Raw genomic sequence first — 21,772 nt, 5'->3', positions numbered from 1 at the left:
ACACAAAAAGCAGTTCTAAAGAAATGAGTTTTCCATCTTGATTGCAAAGGGCATAGCTCCAGTGGCTTCCTAATATCGGAAGGGAGAGCACTTTTCATCAATGCCCCTCCTAGACATTTCACTGTCTGTGGGCTCTCTTTTTCGCCGAGTGCCAAATCCTCCCAAGGTTCCCGGCCGCATCCCCTTCTCGAGGAGGCGGGATACAATTTTCTTTTTTTTTTAAAGAGAGAGAAAACAAAACACTCCGGCGACAACAAGCGGGGCCCTGTCCCCGCGTGGACAAACGCATCTTGGGGGAGAATTAACGGCGATCAAAAGCGGCAAACCTCATGAATAATGAACCGGGCTCGCTCGGTATCAATGGACGGCAAACAATCGAGCGGTACACACACTGCGACACTTCAGCGGGAGGCTAGCGGAGGCTGCGGCATGCAGACGCAGGCTGTCGCAGCTTTGGCCAGGGCTCAACACCTGCCGACGGTTCTCAATCCCCCCCTCCCTCCGCCTCCTTTTGTGCAACGCGTCGTACATTTAATGGCACAGCGAGTGCCGACTAACCCCCTTTCCACGGCCAAATCGCGGGACCCGCCCAGCACTGGCTGTAAATTCTCGGCGCGTCTCGCCCACTCGCCCGCCCAAAACTCTCTCCCCTGCCTTCGGCATGACGGGGTGGGTGGGTGGGGGGCGGCGGTGAGGAAAGGAGGGAGTGGATGGAGGGTGGGTGGGGAGATGCCAGGAAATGAAAGAGATGCTTTTGATGGTGCGCGCCCGTGGCGGAGGATCTGTAATTTTCTGGCGACGGAGCGAGGGCTCGGCTGCGCGAGAGACCAAATGCGCAGCAAAACACAAATTAAACCAGCGACCTGCGCCGCTCGGTGGCGATGCGTCACACGCACCTGCCGCCGGCGGTGGAAGCAACGTAGATTGCTGCGATTTCTGTGCGTGCGTGCGTGCGCGTTCCCAGAGGTTGGCGCACTGCACTCCCGAGCTTTCAGCGATCTTGGCCCGGTCCGATTCTGTCTGTGTGGCGAGTGGTATGTGAAGGTTATCCAAGGCCTTCCCTCTAGGCTTGTACAGCCTTACCCAAGTGTCTGGAGCGGCGTGCCAACACCAGCGGTGCAAAGGCAAGACATGGTGGTGCTGGCCTCACCACCCCCTCTCGTGTGTCAAAGCTGGCCTCTCTTGCTACCTCTACCAAGGAATATTTGCCAAATGACGCTCTCCGATTAAGGGAACAAGACAAATTGTGCACATCGTTCCAAGGATATGATCCATTAATTCTAGATTTGAAGCTTTCGTGACTGCAAGGATTAATATTCGTAGGTTTTTTCGGTAAAGTCACGTAGGTAAAAAATTTTAATTAATAAAAGTAAAATAAAAATCACGACGTTTCGGAGGCAACACAAGCTGCCACCGAAACGTCGTGATTTTTATTTTATTTTTATTTTACTTTTATTAATTTTAATTGTTTACCTACGTGACTTTACCGAAAAAACCTAAGGATATGATACATGTTTTTTGTTTTGCAATTTTAACCAAGGACAGCTTTGCACGCACCCACATCTTCTTACAGGCGATGTCTCGCCGGTAAGAGATTTGTGCCCAAAAGTCGTGCACTACTTGAGAAAATTGGCACAAGACGGAAGAAAGTGTAAAGCAAAATGACGAAATGTGCAGTGGACACATACGTGCTATCTGCCCATGGATCGTGATGATGATGATGATCACACAAATGTCGGGAAGCACTGAATCACAAGTCCTCATCTCACAATCAAAACGTCTTCAATACAAGTTTTGGTCAGACGCAGACTCAGCCCATCATGCCTCCCGCGCTGATTCCGTTGATACGAGTACCACTTTGTGGATCGTCCTATGGGCTTGCCTGGCTCTCATCATGGGCAATGAGGAATTTCCATCACTGGCTCAGAACTGCCAAATGAGATGAGCGCCGTCCCATCGCTCACTTGGACACGGAGATTACTTCTGACTTGGGTGCAGTATTCCCCCCTCGTTGTTCATCAACTTGCTGTCCTCAATTTTGGCTCAACGCGAATCGCATTTGGAACTCTACACGGCTGCACCGAGAGAGCGATGAGATCAAATGACGAGAGAGATTGTGACGCGAGAAAGGAACTAAATAAAGTGATGAGCTAAAGTGATGATGCACAGCATCATGAAATATTTGATAAGTTAATTTACCAACTATTATTTAATACTTTCAGATTTATTTGTATTTACCTTTAATTTATCATAACCAATTTTTTTGTGTTATGATCATTTCCATGTATTAAATAGCTGATTTATGTATTTATTAAAGTTAATTCGTAAAAAAAACAAGTTTTCGTCGGCCAATATCATCATCCGCGAAATTTGCTATTCGTGAGCATCTCCGGCACGTATCCCTTGCGAATAACGAGGGAACACCGTAATGTTATATTCATAGTTTTTTTCGGTAAAGTCACGTAGGTAAAAAATTTTAATTAATAAAAGTAAAATAAAAATAAAAATCACGACGTTTCGGAGGCAACACAAGCTTCCGTCTTCAGGTGGAACCGTCACAGCCCGACATGATGAATATGAATCCTTGCAGTCACGAAAGCTTCAAATCTAGACCGTAATGTTACCGTTCGATTTAATAGACATTGCGGTGTCCCTCGCAGTCGTAAAATTCCACCTAATGCGCTTCAGCTGCTACCGAGTCGCGAGTGTGCGAGAGCGCGGGTGCTTCCGCCGCGTGTTTGCTGCCTAAAATAAATAAACAAACCACGAAGCAGGCGTACGTAGGAGAAAGAAAAAAAGTTCACTTGCAAAGGTCACCATGTAGTCGAGATGAAACGACAGGTGTGTAAGAATAGGAAGTGAGGCAAAGAAGAGACTGTGGCGGATGTATTTCCAGGTGCTGAACAAAGATCAAACGTCGAAGCTGCCCGGATTCCAAACATTTCTGGGTGTACGAGTTGTATGTGTGTGTACGTGTGCGCTCGTGTGTGCGCGCGTGTGTCAACGAGCGCATTTAGGTGTGTACGTGCCTGGCAAATTCTAGTTATGCATCTACAAAACAATTGTTTAAAAATGCACAATCGACTAGGGGTAGGGGGGGTGGGCTGGTAAGAAGTAGGGGCTTGGAGGATAAAAGAAGACCGGGCTTAAAGAGAGAGAGAGAAAAAAAACTGAAAGAAGGAAAAAAAAAATCTGTAAAATGCCGGATTATCTGCTGGTATAGCAAACCCGTTTACACGGGGACGTGCACAATGAGGCCTCTTGTTGTGAGAGCACCAAGGTCACAAGCACAAATCAAAGAGCGTAGACACAACAGTGCGAGTTATGAATCTTTTAAAACAAGAGATAAAGCAGCACAAGGCAGCGTACACAAAGAGAGGCAGAAAAGAAAAGGGAGCGGGGACCCAAAAAAAAATTCCACGCGCCCCTGCTTAACAAAGTTTAAGCTCGCGCTTATCTGCGGCTTTATCTAGAGTTAAGTTTATGTAATGCAGCGAGACTCCGCAACGTCGAGCGTACAACCGAGACAACGCCAAAGTTCCGCGCTTACGAATTAATTACACGTCGTAGTTGCAAAAAAAAAGAAACTTTACTTACGAACTAGCCACTCTGCTTTACAGTGCGACGGTGGTGAGATGTTGACTACCTCGCCAAGTATACAGGAGGTCGTGGGGGGTTCAATCCCGACCCCGACGCCTGGAAATTTGGAATTTGCATGTCTCTCCCCGTAGTCAAGTATATTTTTCTCCAGGTCCTCCAGTTTTTTCCTCCACATTAAGAGTATTTGCCTGCTCTAAATTTCCACGCGATAAGCCACTTCGTTGAGCTATCATGTGTGGCAAGGGTCACTTCTGAAAAAGAGCTGTATAGCTCAGTGGGCCTTACCAGGTAAAATAAAAGTAGTTGAGTAGATAGTAATTGATATCCCCCTCCACCCTTCTGCCTCTTTCAAAAAATACAAAACTCGACCACTGATAAGGAATCTGCCGCACAATCCTGCAGGAAACCCAAAGCAAATGCACCCAAAAAAGCTCGGCCTGCGATATTCCAACCATCACAGAGGCGTGGCATCGCGTGGGCCCAATTGCCTGCAAAGGCCTCCAAAGCAAAATGACGGCGGTGACAAGAGGCACGGGACAGATGGACGTCAAGGGGACAGCGTTGCGTGGAAACGTGTGGGATGCAGCTGGCCAAATACAAAAAGGGCACCGGAGTTTTCAATGAGCGTCGCGTATAGTTCAAAAATGCAAGAACCCAGGCTCTCGACTTATGCTTCCGACTACAGGGCTGGGGGGGGGGGGTTGCACACTCCACACTTCAGCAGCTGTTTCCACCAAGTGCATTTCACGTACAGACTGTGCGTTAATCCACCACTGGAGAGTGAGTGGGGGTGCGGGGGCGGTTATTTGACGAGACTTCACCAAGCATGGACGGTGCAGGTTCCAGTGTAAAATCATACGTCGACAGAATTTCAAGCACTCACGTCGTTTTCATTAATGTGTTTCCCTCGCTAGGTACCTTCCGTCACATGGGGACAGTCTAAATTCATAATTTCCAAGTAAAATGATGTTCTACTCAATGGAGCACCACGCAAGCACTCACACCTCCATTGGCAGCCCTGAGCAAACAGTGGAAATTGCACATTACTATGGCAGGAGGAAATCTCAATACAGGAAAACAAACGCTGCGGACGTCCTGCAAAGCGACGCTCGTTATCGCCTCTGGGGGAGATGACGAGCCGAGTCGATCCCCCAACCCGGGACTTAAACGTGAACCCACAGCGCCACCCAGGCAGAAGGCAGACGGGAGGACAACTCCTCTCACGATGAAATTCCCAAGCGGCTGCGGCAAACGAATCCGGCGACTGCCAAGCGTTTCGACGGTGAGAGCGCGCCAAACACCGGGACAGGCAGCCAAGCCCGCCCGCCCGCCCAATAACCACGACGGAAAGCAAACGAAAAGCAACATCCGACAAAAACGCCGCCGCCGTGTTTCGAGGCCTGTTTACGTGGCACGCAGCAGCCATGAGAAAACCCCCTTCCGCCTGAGACACCTTTCATCCCAACCTTTCACCTGCTACTTACGCCGTGCGCACCGTAGCCTCAATCTACCTCCGCATCTCGCCCGCCAGGTGCATCGGCGCCCGCAGAAAGCCGTGTTTTGCATAAGCCCTGTGCAAACAGCCACTACTACATGCTGCTGCTGCTGCTGCTGCATGATTTCTGTAAATGATGCGGCGGTAAGAATAAAATCAACAAGACGCTGTCTTTGTACCACCTCGTAAGTTGTTCCCTAATCAGTGCTTCTGAATAACCTTCCTATTACCGATGCACACACACACACAGCAAAGAAACAGACAGATATCTCATAGAGGAAGTATAAACTGTCGATGGGCAATTGCTGTTAGCGAGTACCTCTTTGGCACAACACATGAGGACGTGGTGTGAACAGCACCGCGCCAACCTGCCTTCGTCTACCTAGCACTAGTGTTTAAACATTAGACCAGGTATTCGTTTAAAAGCTTTAGCTACTTGGGGGGGATGCCCAGGCCCAGTTCAGATGATCAAAACTCATGATAGTGATGGCCATGATCGAAGGCCATTGGACAAACCAATAAAACACCTATCCCAAGTCGAGAAAAACACACAAAGGCACACTCAAACAAGCACACAGAGACATACATATACAAAGACACCCATCACAAAGACAAAGACCTCCCCTTTAGCCTTAACAGGCTTTTGGGGCAAGTGCTGTTAGCGAGCCCAATGAAGGTCACAGCACGGCACACGAGGGGGGTGGAAATTTTAGGACCGGTTCAGATAATCATCACTGGTGTTGGCGGGAATCAAACTCGGGCCGCTGGGTTCGTAGCGCAGGACGCGAACCACTCGCCACGCAGACACACGGTCACACGCCTATACACACAAGCACGGAGACACACCCATGTAGACACAGCAATTGCCACAACAGTCTGTATTGGCGAATTAACTAATTTGGTGATGCTCCGATGGCAGTGGTGCACAAGCACAATTATACACAAAAAAAAACTCACATCCGTCAATAGCATCATGTGCTATGAAGAGCCATTCCCTGAAACGTTATCTATTGTATACTTTTTTTTTCTTTCAAGGCAGTGTTATTGATGAATGCGTCGAGTTTTTTTGTTCGTTATTGTGGCCAATAGGCACTCACTAACAGCTTCCCCAACAGTCTCTATTGCCTGATAGGCGCTCGCTAACAAACAATCGCCCCAACAGTCTCTACTGGCACCCGGGCACACACTCCTCTCTGACACCCCCCCCCCGGGGTGCGTGCGTGGTGCCCCGTGTGGCCCCATGCTGGGCCCACCGTCCGTCTCGAAGCCCACCTGTAGTTGCCCTTCTTGGTGAGGAGCTCCTTGAACTGGCCGAGCGAGAGGACGCGCCCCTTCACCGTCGTGCGGTAGGGGATGGGCTCTCCGCAGAAGTAGTACGCCACCACGATGCTGATGCCGCCGGTGCCGCCGGTGCCGCCGCCGCCGCCACCCTCCGCCGCCGTGCACGCCGACCCCGCGGCCTTCTTCACCGGCTTGCGGCTGTGGCGCACAGAGAGGGAACGGACACCCGAGAAGGAGATGTTAACTCTCTGCCTCGCGGTTACACGCACACCTGTAACATCGTTGGGTCGGAGTGTAATCAGCTGCTGTAAGAGTGCGATTGTTGGCTCACGCGCCGCTGCTGGCGGAAAGGGCCTCTACTAGAAGAAGCTCTCGAGAGACAGCCTCTCCAGGGGGCATCTTGGCCTACTCTTCCATGTTGGCCAGACATCGTGGAAGAAACGTAGGAAATGCCCACACTCTATTCCGCTACGCGCGAGCTGCCCGGCAGTATGACCGAGGACAGCAGTGGCAGCAGGGCCGCGTGGGTGGTTTAAGGGACGTCATTTCATTGGCCTGTGAGCATAATGGTGCTCAAGTAAACATAGGGTGCGCATCATCTCTCTGGGGGTTTGAGCGAGTGCTGCCGACTAAATGTTGGACAGCAAACAGACTCAGGTCAATGGATTCGTGGCGTAGTGCGCTAAGGACCGCACCATCGATGCTTTGAAGAACGAGGCGTAACCAGTTTTCAATTTAGTGGCGGGAAATTTGCAAACGCGAGATTATGCGTATGATGCCACAACACAATTAAACAATTCACAAAAGGGAAAGATTACGTTCACATACGTGGCATGAAACCAAAACCCGCTGGGATTGTGCAAAAACAGTCACTGCAAAATGTCAAATATTAACAACAGAAACATATTATCCAAATAAACATGGATTGCACCCGGGAGAGCACACCTGTGGGAGTAAACACGGTAATATTAGGTGCAGACATGACACAGCTAAATGCACCGCGTTTAATCTGCAAGGGGTGCAATGAAGGTCAAGGCACTTAACAAAAGCAGCATTGTTTGTCGGCTGTTTATGCGTAAACAGGACCCCTTGCCTTTCAAAGGCTCTCCGAAATGTCAACAGCGAGCCCGCAGTGCACAATGAAAGGCAGGATATTAAACAAAACTTGAAAGGAAGGCTGGCAGATTAAAAAGGGTGCAAAAAGCGCGTGTGGACTGAATCACTGAATTAAACGAGTCACACTTCAAACGTGGTTCCAAAGGGTATCCTTTCACCACCAAATCATTTCATTTTCGGGCGGAGACTAAGTGTCTTTTTGTGTGCGTGCACGTGTCTGTCTGTGTGTGTGTGTGTGTGCGAGCACACGTCGAGCGGCCAGTCTCTATAAGCGGGGTGAAGAGAGAACAAGCGATATAAGATCGTGAACCTACAAAGCGCTTTCGGCGCGACCTGCGAACCCTTCAAAGGACCACGACCGTGGGTATAATGTACAGCCAATTACCGCGGGGTCCCAGCAGGGCATCAAACGCTCGCATCAAAAAACGACGCGTTCAATCACTCGTCCGACTGTCGACTGATGTCTGCATTGACCGCTTTGCCAAAGTGGAGCGGCGGATAAGACATCTCCCTCGCTGTCGCAGCTACTTTGAATGGAATCTTAATGACCTGGCTTGTCGAAAATAAACCTTGGAAATGGGAGCAATGAATCGTAATTGTAATGGCAAGGATTATTTGTTGGCCCTAGGATTTGGAGCATAAATGTTGTCACCAGGAACAACACGCATTTTTTTCCTTTGGAAATATTTTATTTTTGAAAGCACTTTGATGATTAAAGTAAAAGGAAACTGACATTTTTTTTACTTACCACATTTTCTTTGAGAATATTCACTTGCCAGCGTGGCAGGACAGGAAGGGCCAAATTTTTGAAGGACAAGTGAGATGATTTTTTATTTTGTTTTAAAGCCCCATACCTCTTGAGCACATCTAAGGCCAAGATAAAACGCATTGTGTATATATATCACATTATTTTAAATAGTCAGGATATCACATGCCTTTCTTTGTAGGCTTTAAAGGATGGCATGAACATCAAAAGGTGGCAGAGGGCAGACGAATCTTTTTATTGTGTGTTTTTTACAGGGACCTCAGAGGCAAGAGATGGGATGCAGAACTCCAACACACCAATGGAGAAAAATGAGTGGATCAAGATCAAGGACTTATTTGGACGTGCAAGAAAGAAAAGAGGGCCATAAACCCAAACAGGGTTGACCCTAAGTTGTCTGAACAATGAAAAAATTGACGGAAAAATTACAATTCAAGATTTGCGGCTGGGCACCACCGTGACGGAACAACGGAACTCGACACCAGGCTCTAAACTTCGTGGGTCGACTAGGCCCATCACACGTTCACGGTAGATAAAGCCGCCCTCCACTTAGTGGGAAGTCAACAGCGGCCTGTCCTACGAAGACACCTCGTCGTCAGAAGGTGGAAAGATTTCCACCTCTGGCCCGGCGTTCAGCACGAGCGCGGCCCGTCGTCCCACGCTCGTTCGAGCACCGAGACGCAAGCTTTGGACGCGTTTTTATTTTTGACCTCGCGACTAGGTTGATCCACAACCCCTGCCCGTCAAGGCCACCACCGGGGCAGCAGCTGCATTAAGGGGGACGTCTCTGTGTAAACAAACACGGCGGTTGCTTTTACGCGCGAGAGAGCGGCGCGCACACTCGCGCCGTGGGGGCGGCGGCGGCGTTTCCAGCGGGCGACGGGAAATATCGTCTTCAAGCAAAACTCGGCGACGCGGGTCGCCGTAAGAACTTCCGCGGCAAAATAAAAAAAAACACTCGGTTCCTCCCACTGCCGAGGTAGCGCATTTCTGCTTTTCACGTGTTTTAGGGTCGTACCGCGCTCCGTTTTGGCATGTCTGCCGTATCGCTCCACGTGCTGGGAGCTTAGTTGGGAACTGATGATTTTCGCTCTCCCGACGCGTGTGTGTGCCTGAAGCAACGTCTGCGCGAACATTTGACTGCAAAATCGGACGTCGAGATGACGGCGACAAGTCGTAGCCCGATCACTTATAACCCAGCAAACGTTGCATGAGGTCACAAGAACATCACACCTATCCTAACAGCCTCACCTCGGGGTCAAGTACGTAAGAGGCAGCATCACGCTTACTCGCGTAGGATGTCAGCCGTGATTTAGCTTCGTGTGCGATGTCAAGTGGGGGATATCAAGGAAATAAAAAAAAATGTGACGCAGTATTACGACATTTTAGTTTCGCTCTGTGACCGGCCGCTTGCTTCTACAGAAATTTTCCGGCAGCGAAACCGCGTGGCTCCACTCGCTTCACATTTCTGTTCCAAGTTACGCTGCGCTAACCAACCGCTGGCTTCAAAGCAGTGGTTGGTAACAGGCCAACTTTGGAAAAAAGCACTCTTAATTACTGCTTAAGTAGTGTATCTTTGTCAGCACTTGATAGGTCTTGGCACACTTACATTGAGCACTGTGGTTGGAGGATGAAGAAACCACTCTGGATTCAACAAGGCAGTACTGACTAGCATAATTAAGGCTCTATATAAATATTATAATAGATCCGCAGCACTTTTGCTTTGTACCAAGCGTGAACTACTTACAAATTATAATATCTTGGGCCCCACTGACAAATCACAGCAAAGATATTGACGTTCCTGAAGACGCCAATGGCCACATCGGCGATGGCGATCGTGGACGTCGACGTGTGCCTCCGGTGTGTGCTCATGGCTACGTACTCTTGCGGGGACTGCGAGAGGTCCATGTCTGAGACGGCGGGCACCATGCTCGGCACGGGAACAGCGCCCGGTCGCCCCATGCTCCTGCCGCGTTGCATCACTTCCTGCGCGTACCTGCAGAGCAACACGTGCGCCACCCGTCAGCCTCGGAGCGAGTGGCAAGCGCCCGCCAGTATCAGTGGGGGATGATGACCCACGAGACTGGGTTGAACTCGGTATAGTTGATTTTTAAGTGCCCTTTGAGCTAAAGAGCTCTCGATTTGGGCTTCCTCAACAACAGCATCGGTTCCCTGGCAAACGTAACGTACATAGCAGGTCGTAAGAAAAATAGAAACAAAAAGAAAGACAAAATAAAGAAAAAAAATGGCAAAAAATCACGTATCGTCGAGCATATTACAACTTGCCGGGAGGCAGCAGGCAAGTCGGCAGGGTTTTACGCAATCGTCCTGAGCAGCCCTGGCACGTGTTTCAGGGTTTGTAATGCCGCGACGGACAACGTTTCGGTTCCTCAAGAAGGCATGTGTACACGTGTCGAACTTTTTTAACACCGTACGTGGCCAACCGCGCGAAACGGCGGACGTGGCGCCGAACAATGCGCGGTTCAACCGGAAGAACACATCGGAGAGCCGCGCGCAAGTGCGTGGCGTGTTTCCGTACGGGTGTGCGATGGGTGGTTTGCGTTCGCGACAGCATCCGAGTGCTTCCGCGATGGTGTCAGCAGACGTCCGTGTGTGTGTGTGTTTGTGTACGGGAGTGCATTATTGCCAATATTTAAGAAATGTCAGGATGGAAAACAAACAACATCCTGGAAATATTATTACAAAGCATGATCGGAGAACAGTCCCGAAAAGATGATACCAGAGAACCACCCCTGGAGTCTATTCAATACAAACTCAACGGGGCTCCTTCTGACCACGTGGCAGTCTTCCAACATTTAGTTTTTAATCAGATTTAGCCTCCAGGGCTGATCCAAGCAGAATTAATTGAACATGTATTATTTTTTGTGCGCAGGCTAAGCAGCTAATTGGTTGCTTTGTTAAGTGGCAGGTCTATAGCTAAAGGCTGGTCGCCCAACTGGTTGTTAAGGTTAGGGGAAGTACTCGTGCCAGTAGCTGATTGGTTTAGAGTTAGTGTCATCAAGAAGGGTAGCACTACAGGCTGGTTGCAAAGTTGGTTACTGGGATGGAACGGTACTAAAGGCTGGTCTGCTCAAGTGGGTTAGGGTAAGGATAGTACTTGGGCAGCTTTCCGGCAACCCAAAAAATACATCAATATTTCAAGAGCCGCAATGCATGCGGTGAATACGAGACACGGTGCGTGTCCTTGAAAAATTACTTTACGAAGAAGTTCCTTAAAGAGCCGCACGTGGTTCCATAGGCGCAGGTTCCCGACTACTGCGCTCGGGGGCTAGTCGGCTAATGTGCTTTGAATTACGAGCAGGGCCAGCATTCCGTTGGCCGGAACGCGCTAGCGCCACACCGCGCCTCCCCAACCCCCCCCCCCGCCCACATCGCTCACCACCCCTCCCCCACCACCACAACATCAACCAACACAGGAACTCCCTCCACCGGCAGCTTCAGCCACTCTACGTTTACCCGGCTGCCCCCCGCGGATGATGAAGATAATGCGCCGCCCACCTTTGCTTGCCGGCATGCGTGCGCCCAGCGCGCCACTCCTCTTCCAGGCGCCGCTTGGCCTCCTCGAGCTGCACGGTAGTGTTCGGCGCTGGCAGAGGCGGCATGGCCGGGTCCTGCAGGAACGGGTGGGAGGGTTGCACGGCACGGCGCGCGTAGGGGGGGCCAGTGCCGTGACCGCCGGCGCCACCGGTGCCGCCGGCGCCGCCGCAGCCGCCGCCGCCACCTCCGCCACCACCACCCCACACGCGTTCAGACGAGCTCCCCCGTGACGTGTCGCACACAGGGGCCTTCTTCCCCACGACGCCACTGCCCAGAGAAAGACGGGCGGACGTGCGGTAGACCCCGGGGCAGCGAGAGAAGGAAAGAAACACGAGTAAATTAAGACCGTTCGAATGTAGAATGCGATCTTCTCCACCCCGATTTGTCCCAGCCCGCTCTCTCCACCACGTGGACTCTGACCTCCTCCTTTGCTGCCACGACCCGCCGCTCGACCAGTGATGGCCGCTCTTTTAGCCACTACCCCTCCACCCAGAACCCTCTGGAAATTCATCCCCAGGCAACTCAAACCTGGTCCCCTGTATCTTTGCTTTCACCTGTCTCCTAAAAACCTTCCTTGGCAACCGTGATTTTGCATCTCCTTACTTGCTTCCTCTCCCTCCTTTCCTTCCCTGCGCTCTGGGACATTTGTATGTTTGTATCTATGTTGAACTTCTTTCGCACAGTACATAGCTAACCGTGCTAATCGGAGGTGAGGGAGAAGGCCAACAAACTAAACACAAAAAGCCGTTCTTAAAGATGTTAGTTTTCGATCTAGATTTAAAAGTTCATAGCTCCAGTGGCTCCCTAATATCGCAAGGAAGAGCATTCCAGACGGCCGCAGAAGAGCACCTGAAAGCACGCGTTTGTTGCATCATAAGTGCAAGGTTGGTGTTGCTGTCGATGTTACCGTCTTTATTTTATCGAAGGCAAGTTGTGCGAGTCTCAAGCGGGCCGTGCTGCCGTGGGGCTGACGTGGATGCACGGAGGCCTCGCGTGTGTACCTGTGCGGGGACTTGTGGTGTTTGCCACTCTCCCTTTCGCCCTCCATCATCCACTTCCAGATGAGCCGAGCACGGTCAGCCTCTTCCGCCGGAATGCCTTTGCCACTGCAACACGGACGAGCGATTGCGTTAACAGCGTCGTCGTCGTCATCGTCAAATCTGTGTATATCTATTACCATTGAATTAAGTCTCTGCTCATCATCATCACTGTTACAATCATCATCATCATCATCGTATCTACCTGCTGCTTTCGGTTAATTAATCCTTACTGTACATCATTGCCATTATGAACATAATCATGGTCGCTATCACCGTGTCTATCTGCAAGCGGTATAGGATTAATAGTCTCTGGTCATGTGCATCAGAAATTCATTGCTACCTTTCGTTCCAGATGCTCTAAGTGTGGTAACTGTGTTACAATCAGTCCAGAAACAAGAGTTTGCTTTGGGTGGACCCGCTTTATATTGAAGAGGCGGCCATGTGCCAACAGGGATTCTGATAATCCATGATGAAAACAGCGCACTTTTCACCGCATTTATATTCCTTATTCATTGAGACAACAAATACATTTGTTGAGCCTCTCTGGAGCCATGGCTGTCAAATCCAATACAAGATGCATCACTGTCATCATCATCATCATCGTCATCATCAGACACCAACTTGCCTTTGTGCCAATGGCTGAGCAAGGTCAGAATGGCCAATACAAACACGAGACATCTACAAAATCCTCCTATAGTGGAAGGTAGCTGGTGGCTAAGGTGGCTCATAATGGCCATGCGAGAGGCACTGTGTCAGTAGCTCCGGATTATTTCCGCAGCCCCTGATTAAAATGGGTCGTGAACTGATGGTCTTAATGGTCAGTGGGGGTGGCAATGTTGCTTTCCTCTGAAAGACGCCAGTCTATCAACAGGACAAACCCCTGGTGACTTCCCACAAAGCGGTACCTACTTTTACCGACCCACAGAACAGCGACGATAATTGATTATGATAGATGACGATGACAGCTTTAGCCAACCCCAGACCAGGATTTCAACTCGCGGTCTTCCGACTACGAGTCAAGCGCAGCAGCCTCACCCAGGGGCCAGACGTCAGCGAAACATCCGATTCCTCGGGACGCGTGCCAACCGTGCATTTTGCACGCAAAACCTCCGCGTTCGCGGCGTACGTACCTGCCGTATGCGTCAGGCCCGCTCGTCCGCACGCCACCGTAGGGTTCCGCGGCCGCGCCAGCGAACGCGTACGGAGGCCTCTGGGGGGCGGCCGCGTCGCCCTCGGGCCCGTGGTGGTGCACGTGGTGATGGTGCACTTGCACGTGCGTCTTGTGACCCGGCCGTCCGCACCCGACCGCGGCCGGCGCCGCAAGAGACGTCGCCGGCGCCAGCTGTCCCTGCAGCGCGAGCTGCTGGTGCTGCTGCGGGTTCAGCGCCGGGAGGAGCGGCGTGCCGAACACGGACTGCAGCCGGGGCACGAGCCGGCGCTCGGGCGAACGGCCTCGCAGCGGCGAGCGCTGGCCGGGCGTGCCCATCACGCGTGACACGTGCTCGTCCAGGATCGACTCGGGGTCGTCCTCGGGGGCGACCGCCGTCACGGCCACCACCGCGTCCGCGCCGCCGCCGCCGCCGCCACCGGCGCGCATGAGCAGCGCGAAGGGGTGCAGCTGGTGCGAGAGCGGAAGCAGCAGCTCGCGACCGCCGCAGCCACTCATCGCCGAGACGTCGGCCGTCAGGCTCTCCTCCTCCTGCGCGTGGAGAGAGAGAGGACGCGTCTGTGTCAATGGGGAGTGCGCTACACGGGACATTTGCATACACAAATATCGCCCCCCCAGTATAGCTGTACGGACAAGTGCTGCTATATAGCGAGGACCTATTCAGGCTGGCTCAGTCAATGAAATGGTGATGTGGCCAGAAGTAGGTTGAACCTTGCGTCTTCCCAGTGCTGATGTTTACATGACACCAGGTACGAATTTAAGACCCAGGAACACTAATGTTTGCCGTGGTTGTAATATAACACATTGCATGAAACACTGCATCACTCCCCACATTTCCATATGCATACCCACACACAGGCACTTAGTGTGTGACTGATTATACAGGGTGTCCCATGAGTCTGGAATCATAGGGAAAAATAACTAATTCAGATTTTGTTTTTGTTTCTGCAGGCCCAAGATGTCTCCCCGTAAAGAAGAACGAGTCCAGATAATTATACTCATCATAGGCAATCGGAGACAGAGGGAGGTCGCCGTTGTATTTAACAGGCTGCATCCAGACAGAGAGCCAACAACACAGAGCTGTGTTAGCAAACTTGTTGCAAAGTTTAGGGAAATGGGATCCACACAAGATCAACCACGCAGGGGACCTTCGAGGAGTTGTTCATCAGGAACATTACTAGTTGGTTCTACCCACGTGACTTTACCGAAAGAACCAAAGAGTATGGATTCCTGCAGTCACGAAAGCTTCAAATCAAGATCAGGAACAATGGTGGACACATTGAGCAGGTTCTGTGAATAAAGGCTTTATTATTGCCTTTTTTTTATGATTTCTCCTATGATTCCAGACTTATGGGACACCCTGTATATACAACAATGTTACGGCTGATGCTGTGCATAGAATGCACTGCGCACTCCTAAAATGATGGAAAGCTCAATGAGAAGTTTGGGATTGACTCAGCTCATCATCTCTGCAGTGTCGACAAAATGAGTGCCCCCCCCCCACTGTCCCCAAGTCACCGGTGATCAGTCCCGATGGCAACACTGCCCGCCTCTATGGCAATGTGGAATTTCCACTGTTGGCACAGGGGGTCACGACCCGGTCACGAGCAATACGCCATGGCTCATTTGCGCTCCGATATGCTTTGACTTGTTGTACAGAGTGTGACGGTATCTCACATTGTGCGTACACGCTGCGCGCAACATTACGTCGGTCAACGTGCAGCCCTCCGAACACAGCGCAAGGCTGCTGCTGCTCAGCTCCGGCAACAGTAGAAATTCCTGCACCAGCTACACAATCTACTATTCTAGCAACGGGAGACTCAAATAGATGACCACATTTTATTAACCCCTGGAGGAATGATGGGCAAAGTCAACCGCTGGCCAGCGTTTGAAATCGCAACCTCCTGATTATGAAGTACGTTTGGTATTCCGCACGCAGGTTATCACGAAGGCGCCATGACGACCATGCCTTGTCAGCAGTTAAACATATTTCTGACGAATTTAAAAGCGAGTGGATGACTCTTGCCCTCGTTTCACCCAGCTGGCCATTGCTAAAATGACAATCGACAAACACAATTAACCAATGTGACCACGATAAGCCCATCGAACAAATAAACCAAGTGCCGCGATCCTCGCATTGGCATTTACCGCACATCGGCCATGTGCATAATACATTAATCTACAAAAAGCAACGCCCCCCCCCCCCCGTTTCGCAGTGAATAAATAAAACGGGAGGTGAGTCACTCAGTCCTGGCCAGCGTGGGGCTGGGGTCCCACTCATGTTGACAGGTGCACGCCGAGCGACGGGGCTTTTGAGTTCCCAAGCCAAGCGCGGCACGAGCGCCAAGCACACGCAGCGGGGCGGACGGCAAAGAGCGGAAACCACGCCGCTATTTCTCTTTGTCTCTCGTCCTTTTGTGTTTTTTTGCTGTTGTTTTCACCTCTCTCACTCTCACTCTCTCCACGCGCCCTGCGAGTGCGCGTCCCTCGGACAGGCCACGGGACCGTCTTTAATTATGCAGCGAATGTTTGTTTCTGGAGCGAGGATCAGCTCGCTCTCCGCGTCCCTCGAAGGGGACGATCCTATCAAAGCGGGGCTTGCGAGGGAGTGGGCGGCAGGGAAGGCTTCGCTTTCAAGGCTCTCGGAGAGTCCGGCTGGGCACACCGTAATCTGCATAAGCCAGCGGGGTAAGGCCGAGACTTCGCCAGTGCGCCGGAGCCCCTCTCAGCCAGGGCCCTTTAAAAACCTATTTAAATGAGCACCCTTCGCTGGGCTTGAGAAGACATATCAAAAGGGGCTCCCGTTTTTCTTTCTCTCACTCGTTTTTTTTCTTTAAGTCAGTTTCCAACTGGAAAAAGACCATCTGGAAGCACAAAGCAAAACTATTTTTTTTAATTATTATTATTAAAAGGCCATGTAAGATTTTCCCCTCACCCCCCCGCCCCCCCAGCTAATAAAAAAAAATCGCCACATTACGCTTATTAAAAAGAATACGGCTCTGAGAATTGTATGACGCTGCAGTACAGCTTAGAAATGGTACAAATGATAACAACAACAAAACTCCGGACAAGACAAACTTTCAAAATCTTTCATGCTCTCGTGGCTTTTATTTGCCTACAGTTTACACAAGTGCCTCTCTCTCTCTCTCAGTTCGGCCTGCAAGTACACTCTACTCAAGTGGCTCGCAACACGTTCATCGCAAGAGGCAAAAACAGTATCTCGCTCGCTAACATTTCAACGCTCAAGTCGTCATTTTTACGGCAAAAACAAGTTGCGCTAACCTAAAAGAGCTCGATGTAACGTTAGAGAGACACTAAACTAACGCTTGCACCAACCCACCACTTAACACACCGAGGAGCTCCAGCATCACAACTTAACGCGCTGTGCACTCCGCTAAGCCAGACGTGAGCTCCCAATGAGCGGCGGTGCTGCCGGTCCCGACGGCCATCAGCGGTTGTGGGCAAGGGAGAGTGCCGCTACCGGATATTTCCGAGCACCTGACAGTTCTGGGGTGGCCGTGGACGGAAGCCCCACTGTGGCAGCAGCAGCAGCGGCTGAGTATCAACTGGTCCACTCACCGTCCCATTAGGACGTGGATGGGACATCAGTGTCAAGAAACCACTGCTCTCCAGTCACCCTCATTAAAGTGTGCACAGTGCTTTTTCGACCGGAGGGGGAGAGGGATGGGCGGAGAGTTGGGGGGCAGGGTTGGGGGGGGGCGACTCAAGGTGAGGAGGTGCTCTCACAACCCCGCCGGTTAAAAACGCGGCCGCCTTGCGGCAGATAAGGCCGAGGATACTTTCCCCCCGCGGATAAACTCTGCCCGGACAATCGTTAAGGCAATCACGGGCGCCCGGAATACGGTGGAGAGGCTTAGCCGCCCCAGTGGCTTAAGCGGTGTGCCGCGGCGAATGGAGTAAATAAAGCGGGCGCCACAAGCAACGCTCGTTGTGTTTTGCCGCAACAACAACAAAAAAAGTGAGCATCCAGGATGAGCGTGGCGCTCATCGGATTTGTCACGCGAGACGGAAGTGACGGCGGTATTTATCAACGCTCTTCATAAGCCGGCAAAGAAAAATCCGCACATTTCGCCACGAATAACAGGCTCGTTTGCAAAGACGAAAACAGAGTTTACATTGCGTGCACACGCTCATGCGCATACGAAAATAAAACCCCCCCACATTGTCAAAACTGTCAGCGGCAAACACGAGTACAACTTTCCCGACAGCCAATTAAAGAAGTGCCAGTCGGCTGGCAATCAATTCCCACCGCGGCTCGCGCAGCCGCAAAGAAGGACAAGGCCACCGCACCGGGGACGCGTCGTCCCGTCGTGACGGCCGGGAGAAGCCGCGCGCGTGCACACGGCGCGCGCGCGTGCACACGGCGCGCGCGCGTGCACACGGCGCGCGCGCGTGCACACGGCGCGCGCGCGTGCACACGGCGCACGCGCGTGCACACGCGAGCGTGACACCGCGCGACACGCCGTGGCGCAGCAGACCCTCACCTCGCGCAGCCTCTGCAGCCGCTCCTCCAGGCCCTCCTGGGCGTCGCGCTCCCGTTTCACCAGCTCGAGGCGCGAGATCAGGTCGGCCGCAAACTTCTTCGGGTCCACGGGTCCCATCTCCTTGGGCAGGCGACTTGTCCTCTGCCGGTGCAAGGGGTGGAGGAGGGGGGGGGGGGGGAGGAAATAAATAAAGACGGCTTTAAACCCCGGCATCAAACAAAGCCGTCGTCGTCGTCGTCTTTCTCAGGGGGTTATAAATTGAAAAAAAATAACAATGATCGTAACAAATAAAAAAAAAAATACGATCGCGGCACCAAACGACGAACTAATCGTCGACCTGCGAGCATCCGTGTTCTCGCGTTCGCTTTCGAGCGACACGCGCTGTTCGCGAAGGCTCGCGGGGCGGCGGTGGCTGTGACGGCGGCGGAAAGCCAGTTCCGTCGGGCAACCGCAGGGGAATGAAGAGGAGGAGGAATCGCAATCGCGACCGGCGTGCTGCAATCGACGCAGATCGCGGCCACGCTTCTCCGCTCGCCGGGGGAAGCGAGATTGAGATGCGCCTCGTGAAGCGTTCGCGTTTTTAATAGAGGCTAAATAAATAAAATACAAAAAACTGCGTAGCGTAACCGGCACCAAAGTCAGCGGCAAGCTGTTCTTGCGCTCAGTATTTCCGAGCTTCCCCGAGGTGAATCTACATTTGCTTGGGAAATGCAAACCAATAAAAGGGAGCCGACCGCCCCGCTGGCTCTCATCTTTAGCGAGAGAGACGAAGGGAGAAGGTAGAAAGGAATTGGTAAACTACGCCGCACGACACGTGGGCCCTGGGGGACATTCAAACGCGCACAAAAAGTGCGCGGCGAGTCGCACCGCCATAATAAGGGAACCACCAGCGGAGTCGGCCCTCTGCCTGGGTACAGCGCCGCCTTTCAAACGCGGACACCGCTCCTGGTGGTGGAATTAGATGAACTGCGCTTGAAAATGATTACTTCTACAAAAAAAAAAACACAAACAAACACTGGCACAGTAAATGATTTGCCGCTTTAATATACGCGAATAAGTATGAATGAGAAAGTAGTTTTTGTTCGTTTTTGTCCCTTCCCCCACCCCCTGCTCAAAAAATAGTTCCTGCCCGGTGCCACGCAAGGAATTTACCCATTTCATAAGTCACCGCTCTTGCCGATGAGGCCACTGCATGAAAACTAAAACAAAAAAATCACCGAAACAAAAATCACCGGGCTCTCACCTGGCTCTACGTGATGTTAATTCACAAAAATAATCCGAACTAAATCCCCGTTGGTCTTGAGAGGCTACGTCTGGAAGATTCACGCGATGGGTAACGGACAGCGCCGAGCTCGCTCGGTTGGTCTGCGCTTGTGAGCGAGCGAGCGGATGAGCGCACGGACGACCATCCTCCCTGGATGTCCCATGGACAGCAGACACCCTTGGATGACCCCCCCCCCTCCCACCCTCTCTCCGACCCCCACATCCCCCCCCCCCACTCGACATCCCCCTACCACCCCCGATGATGCACCAGCCGAATCCGACCGACTCTGCTGGGCGCAGCCTCTCCTACTTACAGACGCGGCCGGACACGACAACCCTCTCTGAACTCCCGCGATTTCAAAGCTACCACAGAGAACATCAAACAGACCCAAGGAGACAAACGCGAAAGATGCACGCTTGTGTTTGCGTGCGCGCGCGCGTGTCTGTGTCCTCGTGTGTGTATATGTATGCAGTGCATGGATATTTTATAGAGTAAACGAGTACACACTCGAAAAGGTATAAGCACACACTGAACCTTAACAGGGACACGTACCCACGCACACTGGCCACTAACATACCCCACACAAACTTGCCCCTCGTAAATGCACACGTATCACACACTGCGCCCACCCATAGGTCGTACAAAGACATCGACTTAACAGAGTTGTGGGGCAAATGCTGTTTGCGAACATCTATGAAAGCCGGCATGATACGCGAGTTGGTTGGTGGCCAGCACCACACCCAACCGCCTTTGTCTCCTCAGTGGCGACGTTTACACACCAGCTACTCATTTGAAGCTGAGCCAACCTAAGGGAAGCTCAGAACCCATAGGTCGTATGCACAAACATACGCGCATACAAACATGATGTGCAAGGAGACGGACAGACAGACAGACGATTGAGAGGAGGGGTGGCCCTGGGTACATGACTGAAGGATTCATCTACAAGTGAAATTCTGCAATTTCGTGTGTGGGTTGCTTCAATTTTTCGTCAAGTGTATAAGCCAATACCCTAAAAAGGCCACGAGAAAAAAAAAATCCTGGCTGAAGGGCATAAAAATAATAGCGGCAGAAAGTTGTTCCACTCATTACGAGGAGAATAATAATGGCAATACGTTTATGGGCTCCCGATTTTATTTAATTCGCCGCAGATGACGTTTAATTAGTCCTAATTATCTGTGCAACATATCACGTTCTGATGGCTTGCTCCATGGTGCATGGCTTTCAAGTGCTCTCGCCGACAAAAAAGTGCTCCGAAGCAGCCAGAAAAGACGAAACGCATCGAGACGAACTAATGACAAAACCCGAGAAAAAAACCGATAAATACGTAAACATAATTCTAATCAAATGCTCAAATAAAAAAAAACTACTCAAAACAACCCCCACAGCGAGCAAGGGTGGGGGGGAACAAATAAAACAGATCAATAAACCACGATGTAAATTATTTTATTATAAAAAAAAATAATCTACTTTATAAGCAGATAATACAAATGTGTGTGCGTGGAGGGGAGATGAAGGAGCTGTCTGCAGTGGGTTAGTGCACTGCACTATGAAGCCAGAGACATGAATTCGGTTCCCTGTCGTGGACTAACGTCAGTGGCACACTCACATCTGAACGTGTCTCGGTCCACCCGGCGCCCAAATTGACCAGCGTGATGAAGTACGGTCCAACAAACCCACCAGGGCCGACAATGCATGACGGTGCCTTTGCCCAGCAGTGGATTGGCAAAGGGCTGTAAACCGTTTAGTTATTGTTGCCAGAAAAAAGGGGAAAACCTACTCCCATATATTTTTTTGAAAAAGAATTCCTACGAATAATTAATCACCTATTAATTTGAAATTACGCAGAGGACCGATCGTACGGATTGCGCTAATCATCGTTGAACAAATACACGTCGGGCGGCGGTTCGAATGTCGGGGCTCGGGGGGGGGGGTTTGGCGTACGTGGCCAATAAGGCAAAGAAAAAAAGGTTACAATCCCCCCC

General features: G+C 51.3%; 1 protein-coding gene across 1 annotated transcript in view; it reads right to left on the bottom strand.

Annotated features, from left to right (window-relative positions):
• The window catches only part of LOC144730342 (axin-1-like), a 59,775-nt gene that overhangs the window by 2,034 nt on the left and 35,969 nt on the right, over positions 1-21,772 (bottom strand). Inside the window, exons 5-10 of the mRNA XM_078611087.1 lie at positions 18,527-18,667; positions 13,984-14,552; positions 12,815-12,919; positions 11,775-12,080; positions 10,138-10,251; positions 6,368-6,574 (exon numbers count right to left, since the gene is read on the bottom strand). Coding sequence (XP_078467213.1) covers positions 6,368-6,574; positions 10,138-10,251; positions 11,775-12,080; positions 12,815-12,919; positions 13,984-14,552; positions 18,527-18,667 — 1,442 coding nt within the window. The remainder of the gene's footprint in view (positions 1-6,367; positions 6,575-10,137; positions 10,252-11,774; positions 12,081-12,814; positions 12,920-13,983; positions 14,553-18,526; positions 18,668-21,772) is intronic.

The sequence above is a fragment of the Lampetra planeri genome, chromosome 35 (assembly GCF_965212315.1).
Source record: "Lampetra planeri chromosome 35, kcLamPlan1.2.h2, whole genome shotgun sequence".
NCBI classification, from domain to species: Eukaryota; Metazoa; Chordata; class Hyperoartia; order Petromyzontiformes; family Petromyzontidae; genus Lampetra; species Lampetra planeri.
The sequence above is the reverse complement of the archived record's forward strand: the minus strand, read 5'-3'. Positions and strand labels throughout refer to the sequence as shown.